This window comes from Diabrotica virgifera, chromosome 2 (genome assembly GCF_917563875.1).
Source record: "Diabrotica virgifera virgifera chromosome 2, PGI_DIABVI_V3a".
Classification (NCBI taxonomy): Eukaryota; Metazoa; Arthropoda; class Insecta; order Coleoptera; family Chrysomelidae; genus Diabrotica; species Diabrotica virgifera.
Genome location: NC_065444.1, coordinates 198649025 through 198667027, shown reverse-complemented (window position 1 = coordinate 198667027; position 18003 = coordinate 198649025). Strand labels below are relative to the sequence as shown.

The 18003-nt window shown below is 32.4% G+C and overlaps 1 protein-coding gene across 1 annotated transcript in view; it reads right to left on the bottom strand.

Moving 5' to 3' along the window:
* Nucleotides 1-18003, bottom strand: part of LOC114328116 (dnaJ homolog subfamily C member 16) — a 99163-nt gene that overhangs the window by 39616 nt on the left and 41544 nt on the right. The window contains exons 6-7 of the mRNA XM_050644137.1: nucleotides 9930-10140; nucleotides 2760-2953 (exon numbers count right to left, since the gene is read on the bottom strand). Coding sequence (XP_050500094.1) covers nucleotides 2760-2953; nucleotides 9930-10140 — 405 coding nt within the window. The remainder of the gene's footprint in view (nucleotides 1-2759; nucleotides 2954-9929; nucleotides 10141-18003) is intronic.

Sequence of the window (18003 nt, the reverse complement as noted above, 5' to 3'; positions counted from 1 at the left end):
CACCCCAATTTAATTCTGCATAGAGTCATGTTTTTCCCGATTTGCTCCGACGAAAATTTTCCTCGGAAAACGTGGGTTTTCCCAACAAAATCTCGAATTTTCAAATAAATTTTTTGGGCCAGTAATTATTTATCGATAATTATATAGCTTGGTGAAATAAAAGCTTTCTTGGTATAGATTATAAATTCAGAAGCCGGTTAAAATGAAACGAATATTTTAGCAACAATTCAATTTGTTAATTAACAATTTACAGTCGCAATAACAACCAAAATAATCATGAGACATTGATCAAACTTAGAAAGATTATAAAGGTGTGATGCCTATTTAATATTTTGTCGACAAAATATAAATTTTTCATTTTTTTGCATAATCTTTAAATGTTTAAAAAAATTGTTATAAACAAATTAACATTTCTTAGAAATTGTTTATTATATTCTAATTTTAAAAAATACTTAAAATGCGTATTTCATAGGTCTTGAAAATGAATGCTTTAAAAATTTTTTCCAACCATTTGCAAAAAAGTTAGGAAACAGCAAAATAAATATACGATATCTCCATTGTTTATAATTTGTTTTAATTGTTTCAAAGATTAAAAGTGAGTCTATGGTACAATCTAATTACTCATAAAGAATGTCAAAAATTAGTGCAATGGTTATATTTTAATCAAAGATTAAAAATACTTTTTTTTGTAATTTTTAGCGCGAAAGTAGGCTTGATACAGAGCCGGAGATAAAATGTTCACTCGAAGCGACTGACACGCTTAAACTCGCGCGAGTTGTGTATGTGGGCGGGTAGCTACGGTACTGTATTATTCTACTTTCGCGCGTGTAAATTACAAAAAAATATATTTATAATCTTTAATTAAAATATAACCATTAAGCTGATAATCGATATTGTTTTATAAATAATTAGCTTGTACTTTAAACTCACTTCTACGCTTTGAAAGAATTAAAAAAATTATTAACACCGTAGTAATAGTATGTTTACTTTGCTGTTTCATAACTTTTTTGCAAATGGTTGCAAAAAAGTTTTAAAGCATTCATTTTCAAGATATTTGAAATGCGCATTTTAGCTATTTTTTAAAATTATAACATAATAAAAACTTTCTGAGAAACGTTAATTTGTTTATAACTATTTTTTTAAACATTTAAAGATTATGCAAAAAAATAAAAAATTTATATTTTGTCGACAAAATGTTAAATAGGCATCTCATCTTTATAAGATTTCAAAGTTTGATCAGTGCATCATAATTATTTTGGTTATTATTGCGACCGTAAATTATTAATTAACAATTGAATTGTTGCTAAAATATTCGTTTAATTTTCACCAGCTTCTGGAACTATAATCTAAACCAAGAAGGCTTTTAAGTCACCAAATTATTTAATTATTGGTAAATAATTACTTATCTAAAACTTTATTTGAAAATTAAAGATTTTGTTGGGAAAACCCGCATTTTCCGAGGAAAATTTTCGTCGGAGCAGATCGGGAAAAACACGTCTCTATGCAAAATTTAATCACGGTGAATTTTTATTTGAGTGTTTTTGTTGTAAAGTTAAAATCTTCGGAGTTCTAGAGCAATAATTGAAAAAAACACGATTTTCGGGCGCCATTTTGTTTATAAAAAAAGTAGCACACTATCTGAGGACTTTGCATACCTATATTATTAATATATAGGATCTTATAATTCGATTCCAGCAATAAAATTGCTGGTAAATAACTTTTCCCAAAAATGGCCTATTCTCCGATAATCAGCCCAGACTACTTTGCAGACCTCGAGAAAACGAATTTTTTAGACGGGCTAAGGAAATTGGAGCATGGCTGGGTCAAGTGTATCGAACTAAAATAAGGTTACGTTCAAAAATAAATCACCACTTTTCAAAAATGTACGTTCTTCCGCCGCTCTAGTGTCATAGTTGTTTTTTTTTTATGTTAACACTAAACTAAAGGTATAAAATTGTAATGGACATTTATGTTTGTAAGATCTTAATTATTATATTCAAAGTACTTGGAAAGAAAATACCTATTTGTTACATTGTTAATTGTTCATAATGTATTTCTGGTTTAGCTTTAGTAGCTATAATCTTATAATTCTTTTTCTCCAATTTTATTTTTGTTTCTAAGCTAGTAAGAATGATCCAAAGAACCACGCCCACATCTCTTCCGATTCTGAGCAACGCGGCCTTCGTACATTTTGTGGACACATTACTTGAGTGCTAAACTTTAGTAGCGCCCCTACTGTGTTACAATACTCTACTGATACAATACAATACTAATCAAAAGTATTTTTGACCATTACGGAATTTGGTTGAGAAAGTATTTTCTGTTTATATATATATATATATATATATATATATATATACACCATTTTTAGGCGTCAACGCCCTTCCGGTAGGGATCTATGGAGGAGTGTCACCGAGCCGCAAGCCCTTATCCCTTGCCGTACCGCTCCTGCATAGGCCGATCAGGCACCAGCTTATTCCAGACCAAGTCGTAGATTCTCTTTAGAATTTTAGACTACGACGTCAGCCTTTTTATTTTTCTATTCACCGGGCTGGGGCACGAACCTCGATCGCCTCGACCGCATATCCACTAAATTTGTCAATCGTGCGCCTCAGTCCGCTTGGCTAATTTGATCGATTTTCAGTTTTTATACTTGTTTTAAACTTAACGTGTTCTTTTAAAAACCAATTTGCATTAGTGACACTCAAGGCACCATTTAAATAAATTCTAACTTATAAAATACTGTACTTATACCATACCTTAACAAATGCTTCGTGTGGTAAATTTTCGTTAGATTTTAAAGATCTACTAATAAGTTTTTCTAACGCTGAGGTAGTATCACTCATATTTTTGACTGAGTCCCATTTTCCTGGTACCCATTCGTACCTAATATGAGACGTGTCCCTTCTCCACAAAATCACAATGCGCAATAAAGGCTGTATTATTTCACCTTCTGAAAAATAAGATGAATTTACTATACATGTGTGTAAAAATATAATTTAAAAAGAGATAAATGATTGAAATTATTTATAATTTTTTTCTAGTAACTATTATAGTAATCTAAGTTTTTGACCGAAGAGAGCCGATAGGACAACGAGCAAGAGGAAGGCCGTGACTTAGGTACCAAGACAATTTAGAGAATGATTTAAAATCTATTGGAATTCGAGTATGGAGAAGAGCTGCCAGAGACAGTGGCGAATGGATGATTGTTCTGAAGAAGGCTTTGGCTCATAAAGAGCTGTGACGCCACTGATGATGATGATTATAATATTCTATAAAAAAAAACGTATATGTAATATGGTCAGACAGTTATTGTTGTTCTTGTGCTTGTATTCTATAGTCTAGGCGCCAAATAGAGGTCACCGTGTCCTTTTCAATTCTGATGGACAAACTCAACGGTTTCTTATGGATTTTTGGCTGCTGATTACGAATTTCGAGGGTGGAATTCGATCCGAGTGGTCAAAAAAATGTTATAAACAATTTAATTGTTTATAAGGCTATGGTGGTAACTGGAACGCCATCTAATATAACTGGTATTTACTGCCACCCTGTGAGCTAAGGGCGGTAGTCTTCAGGTTCTTTTCAATGTTAAGTAGTTAAGGGAGAATAAAACATCTTCACTCGACGAACACCAAGTTTATTCTGATTTCTCATTGTATTATTTTTGGCAATCAAACTATGTTCTTGCAATCATCCACGGGTTGCTTATTCGGCACCCATGGCTCAATATTTAGAACACCTAATATTTAAACAAACAATGAAGGTAAATGTTAGTCGATATTACACAATCTTGACCCAGTTCAGTATTGGATATTATTTTACATCTATTAATTTATCTTGTAATACTTATGAAAATCTTTATCTCTCTTATTCCAGGACACCATCCTTCCTCTCTTTAAGATTTTTTTTTATTATCTGATTTACGAAATGAAAAAAAATCTTAATCGGTATTAGGATAATTTCACGGTGTGTTTACTAACAAATACTATTTTTTATACCTCGGTCAAAATTGTGTCATATTAATACTGACCTATCCAAATGAAAATGAAACTATGTACAATTTGTACAAGCTTGCTTATTTTACACTTTCACTTTTATACGCCAATAAAACACAAACATTACCTTGAAAACATTAAACCTAAATATACATACATATACATAATTTACAAAACAAACTTCAATAATGTAAAATATTGTCTATTCTTACATAATTCCTTTTCTTTATATCTCGCGAAATTCTACACTCACAAATTAGATTTTATACTTTACTTTAACTCAAAGATTTAAAAAGAAATTACAACTTAAACTCTTAAAATTGAATTTACTCTCTTAATTCTTATTCTGTTACTAGACTTTTATAAGACAATTCTTTTGATGTTCTCAAATTTTTACATATTCTTCTTTTAAAAATTCTCTCTTTTTTCTTCTTCTTCTTCTTCTACTTTTTCCTCTTGTCAGGTACCTACTTCACACTAATAATATTTTTCTTTATTTTCTTTATACTTAGTACTTTCTTCATAGTGTACTATTAAACATAAATCTTCTTATTCATATTTCTTCTTTATATCATTTACTTCATATTTCGTATAATATCTTCCTTCATACATATTCATATCATTTTTCATAATTATTCATTTATATATCATTTACTTTAAAAATTCTTCATTTTCTAACCCTTACCTACTTGGTGGGTATTTTTCCGCAACTTTATATCCTTGAATTTGCTTCCGGTCCTTTTGCACGTCCTTAGTCGTGAGAAGGTTTGTTCCAAAAAGGCAAAATGGATAGTTGTGCGCTTAAAAATATCTTCTACATCTTGCATCCCTAAATTCCTGTCTGATCTGATATACTCAGTCTAGGTGAGATCCAGTTAGTTTCAAAACACGAAATGGGTATGCTAATATCTTCTAATTTTCATTTTGTACCTTTTCCTTGACAAGAGTTGGTTTTTATTGTCTAAATTGTCTTTAATTGTACTTTGTTATAAAATATTTATACTAAAATTCGACCGATTTTAAAAAAATTTAAATCAAAAACCTGTTATCGCCATCTAATATAAGTGGTATTTACTGCCACCCTGTGAGCTAAGGGCGGTAGTCTTCAGGTTCTTTTCAATGTTAAGTAGTTAAGGGAGAATAAAACATCTTCACTCGACGAACACCAAGTTTATTCTGATTTCTCATTGTATTATTTTTGACAATCAAACTATGTTCTTGCAATCATCCACGAGTTGCTTATTCAGCACCCATGGCTCAACATTTAGAACACCTAATATTTAAACAAACAATGAAGGTAAATGTTAGTCGATATTACACAATCTTGACCCAGTTCAATATTGGATATTATTTTACATCTATTAATTTATCTTGTAATACTTATGAAAATCTTTATCTCTCTTATTCCAGGACAAGGCTCTGGCTCATAAACTAAAAGAGATAAAAAAGAATGTTTCAAATAAAGTTTGTTCGTTAATAAACAACGAAGAAAAAAACGTTTACTAAACTTAAATCCACCAATTAGAACTCAAGATATTGTAAAATTAGTGCACAATGCAAATTGCAAAATAAGTATTTTTCGAAGCTTTATCGATCGTAACTCGGCTACTACGCATGTAAATGAGCCTTAGAACGTCTCATTTTAAAGTTTAATGAACATGCTTCCAAACAAAGTTTGTTAAATTACTTTGTCTTCATTTTTGTTAAAATTATATCCGTTTAAAGTTAAAATTTTCTTAAAAAAATTGTAAATTAATTTGTTTATAAGGGTTTCAAGCAAATTTGAGCTATAAACATTTATACTTTAATTAACAATAATGATAGAAGAACTCAAAAGAAATATTTTGAGCTTAAGAAAATGTTAGTATGTTTATTTTTGGCCAAGATATCGATATTTTAATAGCGCGCTCTGAGGCGCGAGATTGACTCACCGCGTAAAGGTTCACGATGCAAATTATAATTTCTATGTATATTATATACGTTATCTTCATTTTTCATTTTTGAAGATCCTAATAAAATTTTATCATATAATTTTTATAATTAAATCATCATACTGTATCTCGTATCACCTTTCATTCTATTTACTTTGTCTTCTATTTTTTGTATTAAATGAGAAAAAAAATTAAAAACTGATATTTCAGAAATATAACTAAAAGTAAGTTGATATTATTTATTAATACTATTTTTACAAACCTTATCTTTCATGCATCTGCATCGAGATATACAGAGAATCTCAGATTTTTTACATCTGCATAAGTTCTTAGAGCAATTTTTACAGTTACATGGTGGTACTAAGTATGTTCTTGTGGGCAGTAAAACTAAAACTTTCTGGGGCTTCAGAGTCTAATTATCTAGATGATATCCATATAAAGTGGATCTAGTTCTTTTGCAACATGATCAAGTCACGTCAATTGTGTGTATGCCGCCACAACATAAATGCTCGTCTTATATGCAATGATGATGCTGTAAAAGAACTCGATTCATTTTTATATGGATATCACATATTGGCTCATTTGCATGCGTAGAAGCCCAGTTACGATCGATAAAGCGTCGAAAAATACTTTCATACTTGACTGTGAGCCGCTTTTACGCCTCATAACGCGCCATTAAAATATCGATATCTTGACCAAAAATAAACTTACGAACATTTTAAAAAGCTCAAAATGTTCCTTTTGAGTTTTTCTATCATTATTGTTAATTAAAGTATAAATGTTTACAGTTCAAATTTACTTGAAACCCTCATAAACAAATTGATGTACATTTTTTTAAAAAAATTATAACTTCAAACGGGTATAACTTTAAAACAAATGAAGATAAAGTAATTTAACAAACTTTGTTTGGAAGCCTATTAATGAAGCTTTAAAATGAGACCCATCTAGGGCTCATTTGCATGCGTAGAAGCTGAGTTACGATCGATAAAGCTTCAAAAAATACTTATTTTGCAATTTGCATTGTGCACTAATTTTACAATATCTTGAGTTCTAACTGTTGGATTTAAGTTTAGTAAACGTTTTTTCCTTCGTTTTTTATTAGCGAACAATTTTATTTGAAACATTCTTTTTTATCTCTTTTAGTTTATGAGCCAGAGCCTTATAAACAATTTATAAACAATTAAATTGTTTATAACAATTTTTTGACCAATCGGATCGAAATCCACCCTCGAAATTCGTAATCAGCAGCCAAAAATCCATAAGAAACCGTTGAGTTTGTCCATCAGAATTGAAAAGGACACGGTGACCCCTCTGCCGCCTAGACTACTAAGCCTACTATTATTTCGATTCATTGTCTAAGATTTTTTAGCCATGATGTTCTTGTTCGAGCTGCGAATGAATTACTCTAAACCCATTCTTGAGTTTGAACTTTCCTAAATAGTTCGATTCGGAACTAGTTATGTTAACCTTGTAGGTTAACCCTATGTTGGGATAGGGATTAAGTGACACTAACTTTTTAGGAGTGGCAGAGTTGCTATGAGAGGAAGAGAAGATAGGAAGGAGTAGTTTAGCCTTATTAATTGCTCAGAGGAGGACCTCCACCGTGTTACCAGATATACTAGATTAGAAAAAGGCTCTCATAATAAGCGTTCCTGCCTTTGCAGATTATTATCTGCAATATTTTAGAGAAGTAGCTTCTAGGACGTTATAGTACTCATCATGAAGTTGTTGAGTACGTACAATCAGTGGGCAGGGAGTTTTAAGAACATCTTTTGCTCTGGTGTTGGGGCTTTTTATGGTTGTTGGCACATATCTCTTGCTGATAATGGATTTGATTTTCTATTGTGGGGATGTTGGCAAGTTGATGGATGTATGCATACTGATGGATGTATGTATGTTGACGGGAAATGTGAACATTTGTTCATGATTTCTCACAGGATTTTTATTTCAGTGGTCACTATGGTGTTAATTTGGTGTTTGTTGAGTGCTTCGTAAAAGAGGGCTCTGAATTCTTTCGCAAGATTTATAGTTGTGCAGGAGAAGACATGGATGTGTGTTACCTATTTTACCACATAGGGCCGTTAGGAGATTGGCTTTTCTTTTTACCCTATTAGTGCATTTTGAATGTCAGGATCTCAGCTGAGAGTTTTACTAAATACAACTAATTAGACATCCAGATAGGACACCGACGGTCTAAAATAAAGCTTTTCTTCATTGAGCACTATTGGATTCTCATCGTTTACATATCGAGTTGAGCCGGAGTATTTAAACAGAATTAGCTACATTTTAGCAGGGTTTTATATGCGGAGAAAAGTGCAGTGGCGTCAGTATCAAGCAGAATGGAGTCGGATCTATTGGGACCGTGCTTCGGAAGGGCGATACCTAGTGTCATAGCATCAGCAACATTTTTAGCACTTTTAATTATATTGGCCAATTATATTAGTCCTGGTTACTGGATAACTGTCAAGGCTCTAGCCCAAAAAAAGAATAAGAAGAAAAAAGTAAGATTGAGGTTATGTTATTAAAAGGTAAACATTGTATGTAGTAAAAAAAATATGTTACGAAATTTGCAAGATTTCTCAGCTACTCGCGCACGATTGTTTCTCGTATTTCCTCCAAGTACTTGCACACAGCGAATTGGTGGAAAGGAAAAGGTCACTATTGTCGAGTGTGTATAACATTGGTGCTAGAAGTGAGCCCTGCGGAACTCCGGCTTGCGGAGTCAAGGGTGCAGAGGATTTGTCTGCAACTTTGACTCGGACTATTCGATTGGAGATATATGACTTTATAAGTTTTATAAATATCATCTGCAGTCCAGTTTGGTGGAGTTTAGCAATCAAGCCTGCATGCCAGAATTGATCGAATACCTTTTGGACATCCAGGAAATTACCGATTGCGAATCTGCAATGATAATTGATGAATAGGGATATGACGTTGCTGCTTCCTCAATGTATTATTATTCGAGTGTCCAGCTTTGAACTCGAATTGAAAATCTGGTATGGTATGGAATTCTTAAAGGAAATCTACAAGTCTTTTCTTAAGGATTATCTCGAAAACTTTACCTAGATTGTTTAGAAGAGAAATAGTTCGGTAGAATTCTGTGTTGGTCATGGGTTTCCCTGGTTCGGAAATCATGATTGTGCTGGCTATTTTCCAAGAATTAGGAAACTAGCCCGCTAAGAGGCAAGCGATTATGTTGACTTCTGTGTAAGCCATCGAAGTCAGAAGAAGTGTTTTTACCGAAATTACACATCTGCATGACGGTGCCCTCTTGTACTGGGGCCACCATCGGATAATAATCAGCTCTTATGTACGGTAGACGATTCTAAAATATGCTTTCCATACTCCGTTTGGTCTCCTGCCTAAATCGCCGTTTGATGTTTAGGCTGTCTAGGAGTTATGAAGGCGGAATACAGCGAGTTTTTGAGAGCATCAGACCTTGTCTTGGGGACTACTAAGAATGTCATTGTTTACTGAGAGGTTTGAGTTTTTTGTTTACTTAGGATTTTAATTCCAAAATTTTACATTATCTCGGTAGTGCAGGTTGGTGGTAACACCCTTCATGCTTCAGCTTGCCAACCTCAAGTTTGATCGACACTACATAATGTAACGCGGTTACATTATGTTTTGATTAGGGGATCTCAGACATTTTTTAACATTTGATATTTGAAAAAACAGCTATTTTTGCACTTTTAGGTTAAGATATCCCATATCTCAGAAATCAGAATCAATTCGGCAATTTGGTGCTCAGATTCGTATTCAATGCACCAAAAACCTTCGGAAAAGTGTTCTCTGAATCTCAGTTAGTTGGCCTGTGTTATTTTTGAAAATACCATGTACATACTATTTTTACCTTCTTTTTATTCTTTTTTAAACGTCATTAGATTTGGCAGTATTTCTATCTCGAAAAGTTGCCTTAAAATTTATGAAAACTTCGTAGCTGTGCATTATATTCGAATTGCATTCGAATGCATATTATAATAAACAATAAATAAATTCTTACCTGGCACTAAAGAATTAACAAACTCTGACTGTTTGTCGTAATAAATGTAAACAAATCTCACTTTTTCGACACTGTAAGGCGACTGTTGTGCAAAATACATAAATGATTGTCTGTAAGGGAGATAATACGAAGAAGACGTTGTTACTAAAACAACGCACAGCCTCTTTCTGGGTTTATTAAACTCTTCGGGACATAGCGCTTCTAAAACGGCCTAAAACAAAAACAAATAATTTATACACAAAATTAAACACAAGGAAACAAAACCAGAAAAAAATTATACACAAGATTATACACAAAAAAACTTGTATTTGTTTTTTCGCTTATGCTATAGCGAAAACTACTCCAAAACCTATTTGAAAATACCAACCCGCTAATGCCGTGATAAAGTGCTAAATTACTGAAGCTAAGTAAAGTAACGTTTACACGTATCCAGTAACTGGCGCCGGTCTCACTGGAATGCGAGTGCTTGACTAAGACAGCGCTGGATAGGTTCGTTTACACGTATCCAGTAACTGGCGCCAATCTCACTGGCACTCTTATTAAAAATCCTAATACGGCCACTGAAACCACAGGTACGACAGCGCCAGCGACTGGAACGCTGTGTTTACACGTGTCTACAACCACTGGCACGGGGTTAGAGGGGACGCGGACGAGTGCCACTGGCACGTAAAATAGACCAGCCTTCTATTCGAGACAGCGCTGGCAGACAGCGCTGGACTGGAACAAAAAAGCGTTTACATGATGCCAGCACTGTCGTTCCAGTGCGACTGGCGCCAGTTACTGGATACATTTAAACGCGCCTTTAGTCACCGAGTTTGAATTTCAGGGAGTAGGCGTGGTTCTCTAAAACCTATAATGACGTATTCTTGAAAAAAATTCTCTTAATCTGTAGGAGAAATGCCACTCTCTAGGAAAGTAACAATTTCTATTGGTCGTATGTTAAGAGAAATTGAAAATGGGAGCGAAAATAGCAATGCATATTATAACCTTAAAAAAGCGGAGAGAAGTGTTTTTAATGAGTGAAACTGTAAATAAGATGGATCTTAATATGTTGTACCCACATAGTAGACTCTACATAATATACTTTTTTAGATGAAACTAAGTAGCTTTCAAAAACATAAAATAAAAATATACGGAATGTTTCATTAAAAATAAAGATGATAAACTATGCTTACTTGCGTGAATCACCCTGTACTTTAAAAAAATCTATATTTTAAAGAACCGCTTGGATTGGCATGAAATTTGGCATACACATAGCTAACAAGTCAAAGAAAAAAAGTGATATTGTGCCGATATGTGCTTTTGCCCTGGGTGTGTTTTTCACTCCCTCTTGGGGGTGAAAAAATATTCTTCCAAAGTAAGTCCGGAAATGGATAAACTGACTAATTTTAAGTAATTTTTGCTCTATAGAGTTTTTTCACTAAGTTAATTCTTTTTGAGTTATTTGCCAGTAAATATGTTTATTTTTTCAACAAAATAACCACGCTTTTAGACGGTTTTTCGCAAATAACTCAAATAGTAAGTATTTTGCCGAAAAAACATTCTTAACAAAAATATAGCCTGTAAAAAATTTTAAAAAACGGTGTATATGTCATGTCTCTGTACCTAGTAGAAGCAGAGTTATAGCTAATGAAAAATAGGTTCATATTCGTCAAATTCCAAATGGAATACTTTAACGTGAAATAACCAAAAATGAAGCACATTTCGGGGAAAACTTATTACAACTTATTAAAGTGTTATATAAAAGTAAACAAGTTACGCTCAAGATAAAGTTCGTCCCTTTTTTTTGGTAAAAAAATCGGGGAAATCACCCCCTAATTAGTATCTCAAATGAACTTAATTGTTAGGACTTCACAAGTTTTTTGACTCGTGTATATATTGTTTATATGATCTGTAAGTTTTATCGGTTCAAAGTCCTTATTATTGAAAGGGCTGTAGTTAAAAGGGGTTGAACGAGTCACTGATCACGAATGTATGCAAATTTAGAAACACCAAATCTTAATCAATTTTTGTCTAACAGAAAAACAAAAAAATACATGATATTCAGAAAAGCAATGCTGACGTTTTTGTTTTTCGAGATTTTTGGTATCTCTAACAATTTTTAAGTTATTTTGAAAAAAAAACATATTTTTCAAAATTAAAATTTTTAAAAACTTTACTTTGAAACCAAATTTTTTTAAAAATAAGCAATTTGAATCGATGAAACTTACAGATCATATAAACACAACATAAGTAAAATAATTTGTGGAGCGGTAACGATTAATTTCATTTAAGTTGCTAGTTAGGGGGTGGCCTTCCCGATTTTTTTTTGCCAAAACAAAAGGGACCAACTTTATTTTGAGCGTGACTTGCTTAAATTTAATGCTAGAAACTTTTTATAAAAACAGAAATAAAGCTTTTTTTAAACACTTTACTTACTTACTTAGTCCTAAGCCCTTCTACCTTTAGGTGTAAGGCTGGTGGAGTTGAGTTTGGCATTGTAGTCTCCATGCTTTCCGATCTTGCGCTAGGTTTCTTGCACTTTCCAATGTCAATCCCTTCTTCTCGACTTCTTTCCTGATTTCATCTACCCACATAACTCTTGGTCTCCCTCTTTTGTTTTTCCCCTGCACTCTCGTTTCGAACACTCGTTTTGTTAGCCTCTCGTTCGACATTCTACACACGCGCCCGAACCATCTAAGTTGTCCTTCTACTATTTTTTCATTGATTGGTTCTAGTTTTAGGTTTTGTCTAATTGTTTCGTTTCGTATTTTGTCTGTCCTTTTTCTGTTTGCTATTTTCCTCAGGAACCTCATTTCCATAGCATTGACTCTGGATTTTTGTCTCCCCGTCAATGTCCATGTCTCGCTGCTATACATGATTGTTGGTCTAACTACTGATTTAACGACTGCCGTTTTTACTTTTTCCGGTATCCCTTTTTTCCCAAAAAATGTTGTTTTCATAGTGTTAAATAAGCTTCCTGTTCGTCCCATTCTCTCGTTTATTTCCATGTCTTGTTTACCATTTGATTCGATTATTACTCCTAGGTATTTAAAATATTCCACTTGCTCTAGTTGTTTCCCGTCTAATTCTATTGCGTGTGTCTTCCTCGTATTTGAAATTATCATTGTTTTTGTTTTCTCTGTATTAATTTTCATATTTATGTTTGATAGTTCTTCTTCTAGGATTTCAAGATTGTTCTGTAAGTCTTCTCTGTTTTCTGCTATCAATTTAAACACTTTAAAAAAGGTATAATGGGTTTTCTACAAAAAGTGCTTAATGTTTTGGATATTTCACGTCGAAATATTCTATTTGAAATTTGGGGAATATGAATCTATTTTTCATTGGCTATAACTCTGGTTCTACAAGGTCCAGTGACCTAACGCGTACACCATTTTTTTACTTTTTTACAGGCTATATTTTTGTTAAGAACGTTTTTTTCGACAAAATACTTACTTTTTGAGTTATTGGCGAAAAAACTTCTAAAAATGTGGTTATTTTGTTGAAAAATGAACATATTCACTAACAAATAACTGGAAAAGTGTTGACTTGGCGAAAAAGCTCTATAGAACAAAAGCTACTTAAAATTAGTCAGTTTACCCATTTCCGGACTTATTTTGGACATATATTTTTTCACCCCCAAGAGGGGGTGAAAGTCACCCCCAGGGCAAAAGCACACATCGGCACAATATCACTTTTTTTCTTTGACATGTAAGCTATGCGTACGCCAAATTTCATGTCAATCCCAGCGGTTCTTTAAAATTTAGAGCAAAAACCGTGAAAGAATGTACTATTAATTTTCTGTAATAAGGATACAATTTTATTCCATAAGTGATTTTCACACCCTAAAATTTCAAAATTTCACCCTGTATTATTCATAATACATGGTAAAATATGGTATAGTTCGTTGAGATCAGGTTGATAAGCAGTTTTTAAGAATATAAAATACAGGGTATTTCATTAAATATAAAGCTTATGGATTATGCTAAGCTTGCACGAATCACCCTGTACATCTAAATTTATGTTGAAAAAACGCACATTTATTTATAAAAGTCGACTTGTCTTAGTGTGTTTTTAATAATTTTTAAAACAAGGACAGAAATAATTTTAATAAGGTTCTGAAACGGTTGTCTTGTGGCATGTCTTAAGTTAAATATTAGTACGTTCTTTAAAGGAAAAATATTGCAAAACCTCTAAATTTTAAACAACCGCTTGGATTGACATGAAATTTGGCATACACATAGCTAACAAGTCAAAGAAAAAAAAGTGATATTGTACCGATGTGTGCTTTTGCCCTAGGGGTCAGTTCCACCCCCTTTTGGGGGTGAAAAAATATATATTCGAAGTAAGTCCGGAAATGGATAAAATGACTAATTATAAGCAACTTTTGTTCTGTAGAGTTTTTTCACCAAGTTAATACTTTTCTAGTTTTTGCGATTGAATGTTTATTTTTCTACAAAATAACCACGTTTTTAGACGGTTTTTCGAAAATAACTCAAAAAGTAAGTATTTTGTCGAAAAAATATTCTTATCAAAAATATAGCATGTAAAAAAGTGAAAAAAGTGGTGTGTATATTAGGTCACTATACCTAGTAGAAGCAGAGTTATAGCTAATGAAATAGGTTCATATTCGTCAAATTCCAAATCGAATATTTTAACGTGCCATAACCAAAAAACGAAGCACTTTTTTGGGAAAAATTCATTTTAACTTTTTTAACGTGTTTAAAAAATGCCTATTTTTGTTAAAAAAAAAATTTTTAGCATCAAAAGTAAACAAGTTACGCTCAAAATAAAGTTGAAAATAAAATAAAGATAAAAAATCGGGAAAATCACCCCCTAATTAGCATTTCAAATGAACTTAATTGTTACCACTTCACAAGTTTTTTTACTCGTGTATGTATTGATTATATGATCTGTAAGTTTCATCGGTTCAAAGTCCTTATTTTTGAAAGAGCTGTGGTTAAAAGGGCTTGAACGAGTCACTTATCATGAGTGTATGCAAATTTAGAAACACCGAATCTTAGCCAATTTTTGTCTTACAGAAAAACAAAAAATACAAAATATTCAGAAACGCAAAGTCGACTTTTTTATTGTTTAAGATTTTTGGTATCTTTAACAATTTTTAAGTTATTTTTAAGTAAAAATAATTTTTTTCAAAATTAAAAATTTTAAAAGTTCTACTTTAACCCTTTAACGCTCTCTGGTAGCTATATATACCATAAGCTATTACGGCTTAATTTGCCACCAGAGTTGCGTTGAAAACAATTTTTATAGGCGAATTCGATACACTGAATGCTTGCTGGTAGGTGTGAATACCGAAAACCTGTATGCGGCGTGGCAACCACGTGCTTTCACAAAACTGGTATGATAAGCTACCAGTGCCCCTTTCTGCAAAAGTCTATGTAAAAAATCGTTCAATTTTATTTTTGTTTTTTGCACAAGTGTCATTTGGAATAAACTACTTCGACAAAAATTGAAGGTAAGTGTCAAGTGTACTTTTTTCATTATTTCTAACTAGCAGATAATTCTTTAAAAGCACTGGCATAGTTATTGCAATAATAAATATGTTTTATGAGAATTGTAACCCCAAAATTCATTGTTCATATTTATCCCGGCATACAAACAATTTTTATTTTTTAGTTTTGAAACTTATGCCAGTTATTAAACAATTCTGTAGCAACAAATTTCTGTAAAAATCTTGTTGTTTGACATCAGCGATAGGAAAATATTTTTAATCATTTTGAGGATTGTACCAAATAGGAGGTTATTTTTTCACATACTAAACCAAAAAATCTCGAGATCGTAGTTTACGCCCAATACTAAAATTGTTACGGATACATTAAAGCAAAGTTTAGTATTTATTTGCTAGACAAGGTTCTATAAGACTTTAAATTATTTATTAGACCTATTTGTCATTACAATTTTTTTAGTACATTATTTAGGTTTGGTTAGATTTTTCCAGTACATTACTCCTATGTTTTTTAGATGTCTAGAAACCGACCGCTTACAGAAGCTGAACTCCAGTATATAGTAGACCATCTAAGTGATGAAGAGTATTGTCTTTCCGAATTTGATGGTGATGAGGATACGGACGACCATTTCCCTGAAACAAGCTTAATTTCCAGAACTCCGTCACAATCCTCGACTACTAGTATCGCCAGCCAGCCGACATATTCCAGTACTTCAGTACAGCACTTGAAAAGGGTGCGCCAATGTACTCTTACAAGAAAGACAAATAATTCTAGCGGAAACGAAGATTTTGATAATTCCGATCAAGATCCTCACTTTGATCCAGATGACGGATTTGGTTTCAAACACAACAAGCTGGCTAGGTTATTTCCTAAAAACATTTTTTCTGGTGAAGACGACGAGGATGAACAACTGTTAACATTACCTCAAGCAACAAATTCTCTACCTTTTAGACGCAGCAATAGTAAACAGCTATATTTTATATAAGGAGACTCTGAAAAAAAAACTCAAGTGCTAAGCCTATGACTGCATAACAGTGCCGCAGTGAACTAGCTGATCATTTGATTAGCACGTTTACTTTCAGAAAAAGTCTGGACCACCATCAAACTCAACTTTGAATGCTGGTTCACACTTATCCACCAAAGGAACTTATAGGCGCTGTACCCTTTGTGCTTCACCTAAAAAGAAACAAACGCGCAGCAATTTGATTTGTCAAGTTTGTAACGTTGCTCTATGAAAAGACTGTTTTGCACCCTACCATAGTAGATAGTTCTTAGATAATAAATTTAAAATATTACTGTATTTAGTTTTTTTACATTTTCAAAATAAAGTATTTTTTTTATAAATTTTTGTAATTGTTTTTACTGGTCGTTATATATACCATTGCCCACTAAGTATTAGTTGTTTGTCAAAATGCACACTGGTAGCTATATCTACCACCCTTTCCAGCCCTTCTGGCACAGAAAAAAATTTTTTAAACATTTTTTGTCTTATTAACGATGCATAATGAACTACTTTTACTATTCAAAAGTATAGTTTTACAAAAACAATAGTTCTGTCCGTTAAAGGGTTAAAACCAAATTTTTTCAATAATAAGCAATTTAAATCGATGAGACTTACAGATCATATAAAAACAATATAATTAAAGTAACTTGTGAAGCGGTAACGATTAATTGCATTTAAGTTGCTAATTAAGGGGTGATCTTCCTATTTTTTTTTTGCCAAAACAAAAGGGACCAACTTTATTTTGAGCGTAACTTGCTTACATTTGATGTTAGAAACTTTTTTTATAACAACAGAAATAAAGCTTTTTAAACACTTTATTTTTTGGATATTTCACATTGAAATATTCTATTTGGAATTCTATAACTCTGCTTCTGCTAGGTATAGACCCTAATATATACACCATTTTTTTCACTTTTTTATAGGCTATAGTTTTGCTAAGAATGTTTTTTTTTTCGAAAAAATGCTTACTTTTGAGTTATTTGCGAAAAACAGTCTAAATACGTGGTTATTTTGTTGAAAAATTAACATATTCACTTGCAAATAACTCAAAAAATATTGACTTAACTAGTCAGTTTAAGCATTTCGGGACTTATCTGGACATATATTTTTTTCACCCCCGACATGGGGTGAAAGTCTCCCCAAGGGCAAAAGCACACATTGGCACCATATCACTTTTTTTTCTTTGACATGTTAGCTATGCGTATGCCAAATTTCATGTCAATCCAAGCGGTTCTTTAAAATTTACAGCAAAAACCGTGAAAGAATGTACTATATTATGTTGTTTTTTCATTAGCCACAGTTGATTACATTATTATTACATATCTCATTATTACGAATTATTACATTTGGGTATGTCTAAAAATACTTGACGTTTTATAAATTACTGTTAATTAAAGTAAAAATATATGTTTGAGAAATTCTCAAAAACACGAAAGATTATTAGGTTTAGCATTGATTAAAATTAAATCATCATCAAAATTTGAAAATTTGTGATACAAGGTTTCACTGGATAAAACAAAAACAAAAGAAAAATGTTTTTAAATTGAATTGAATTTAAAAAAAAACTAGACTAGCAGATATTTCCTAGATATATAAAGTTATGGTGGGAATTTATGGTTTT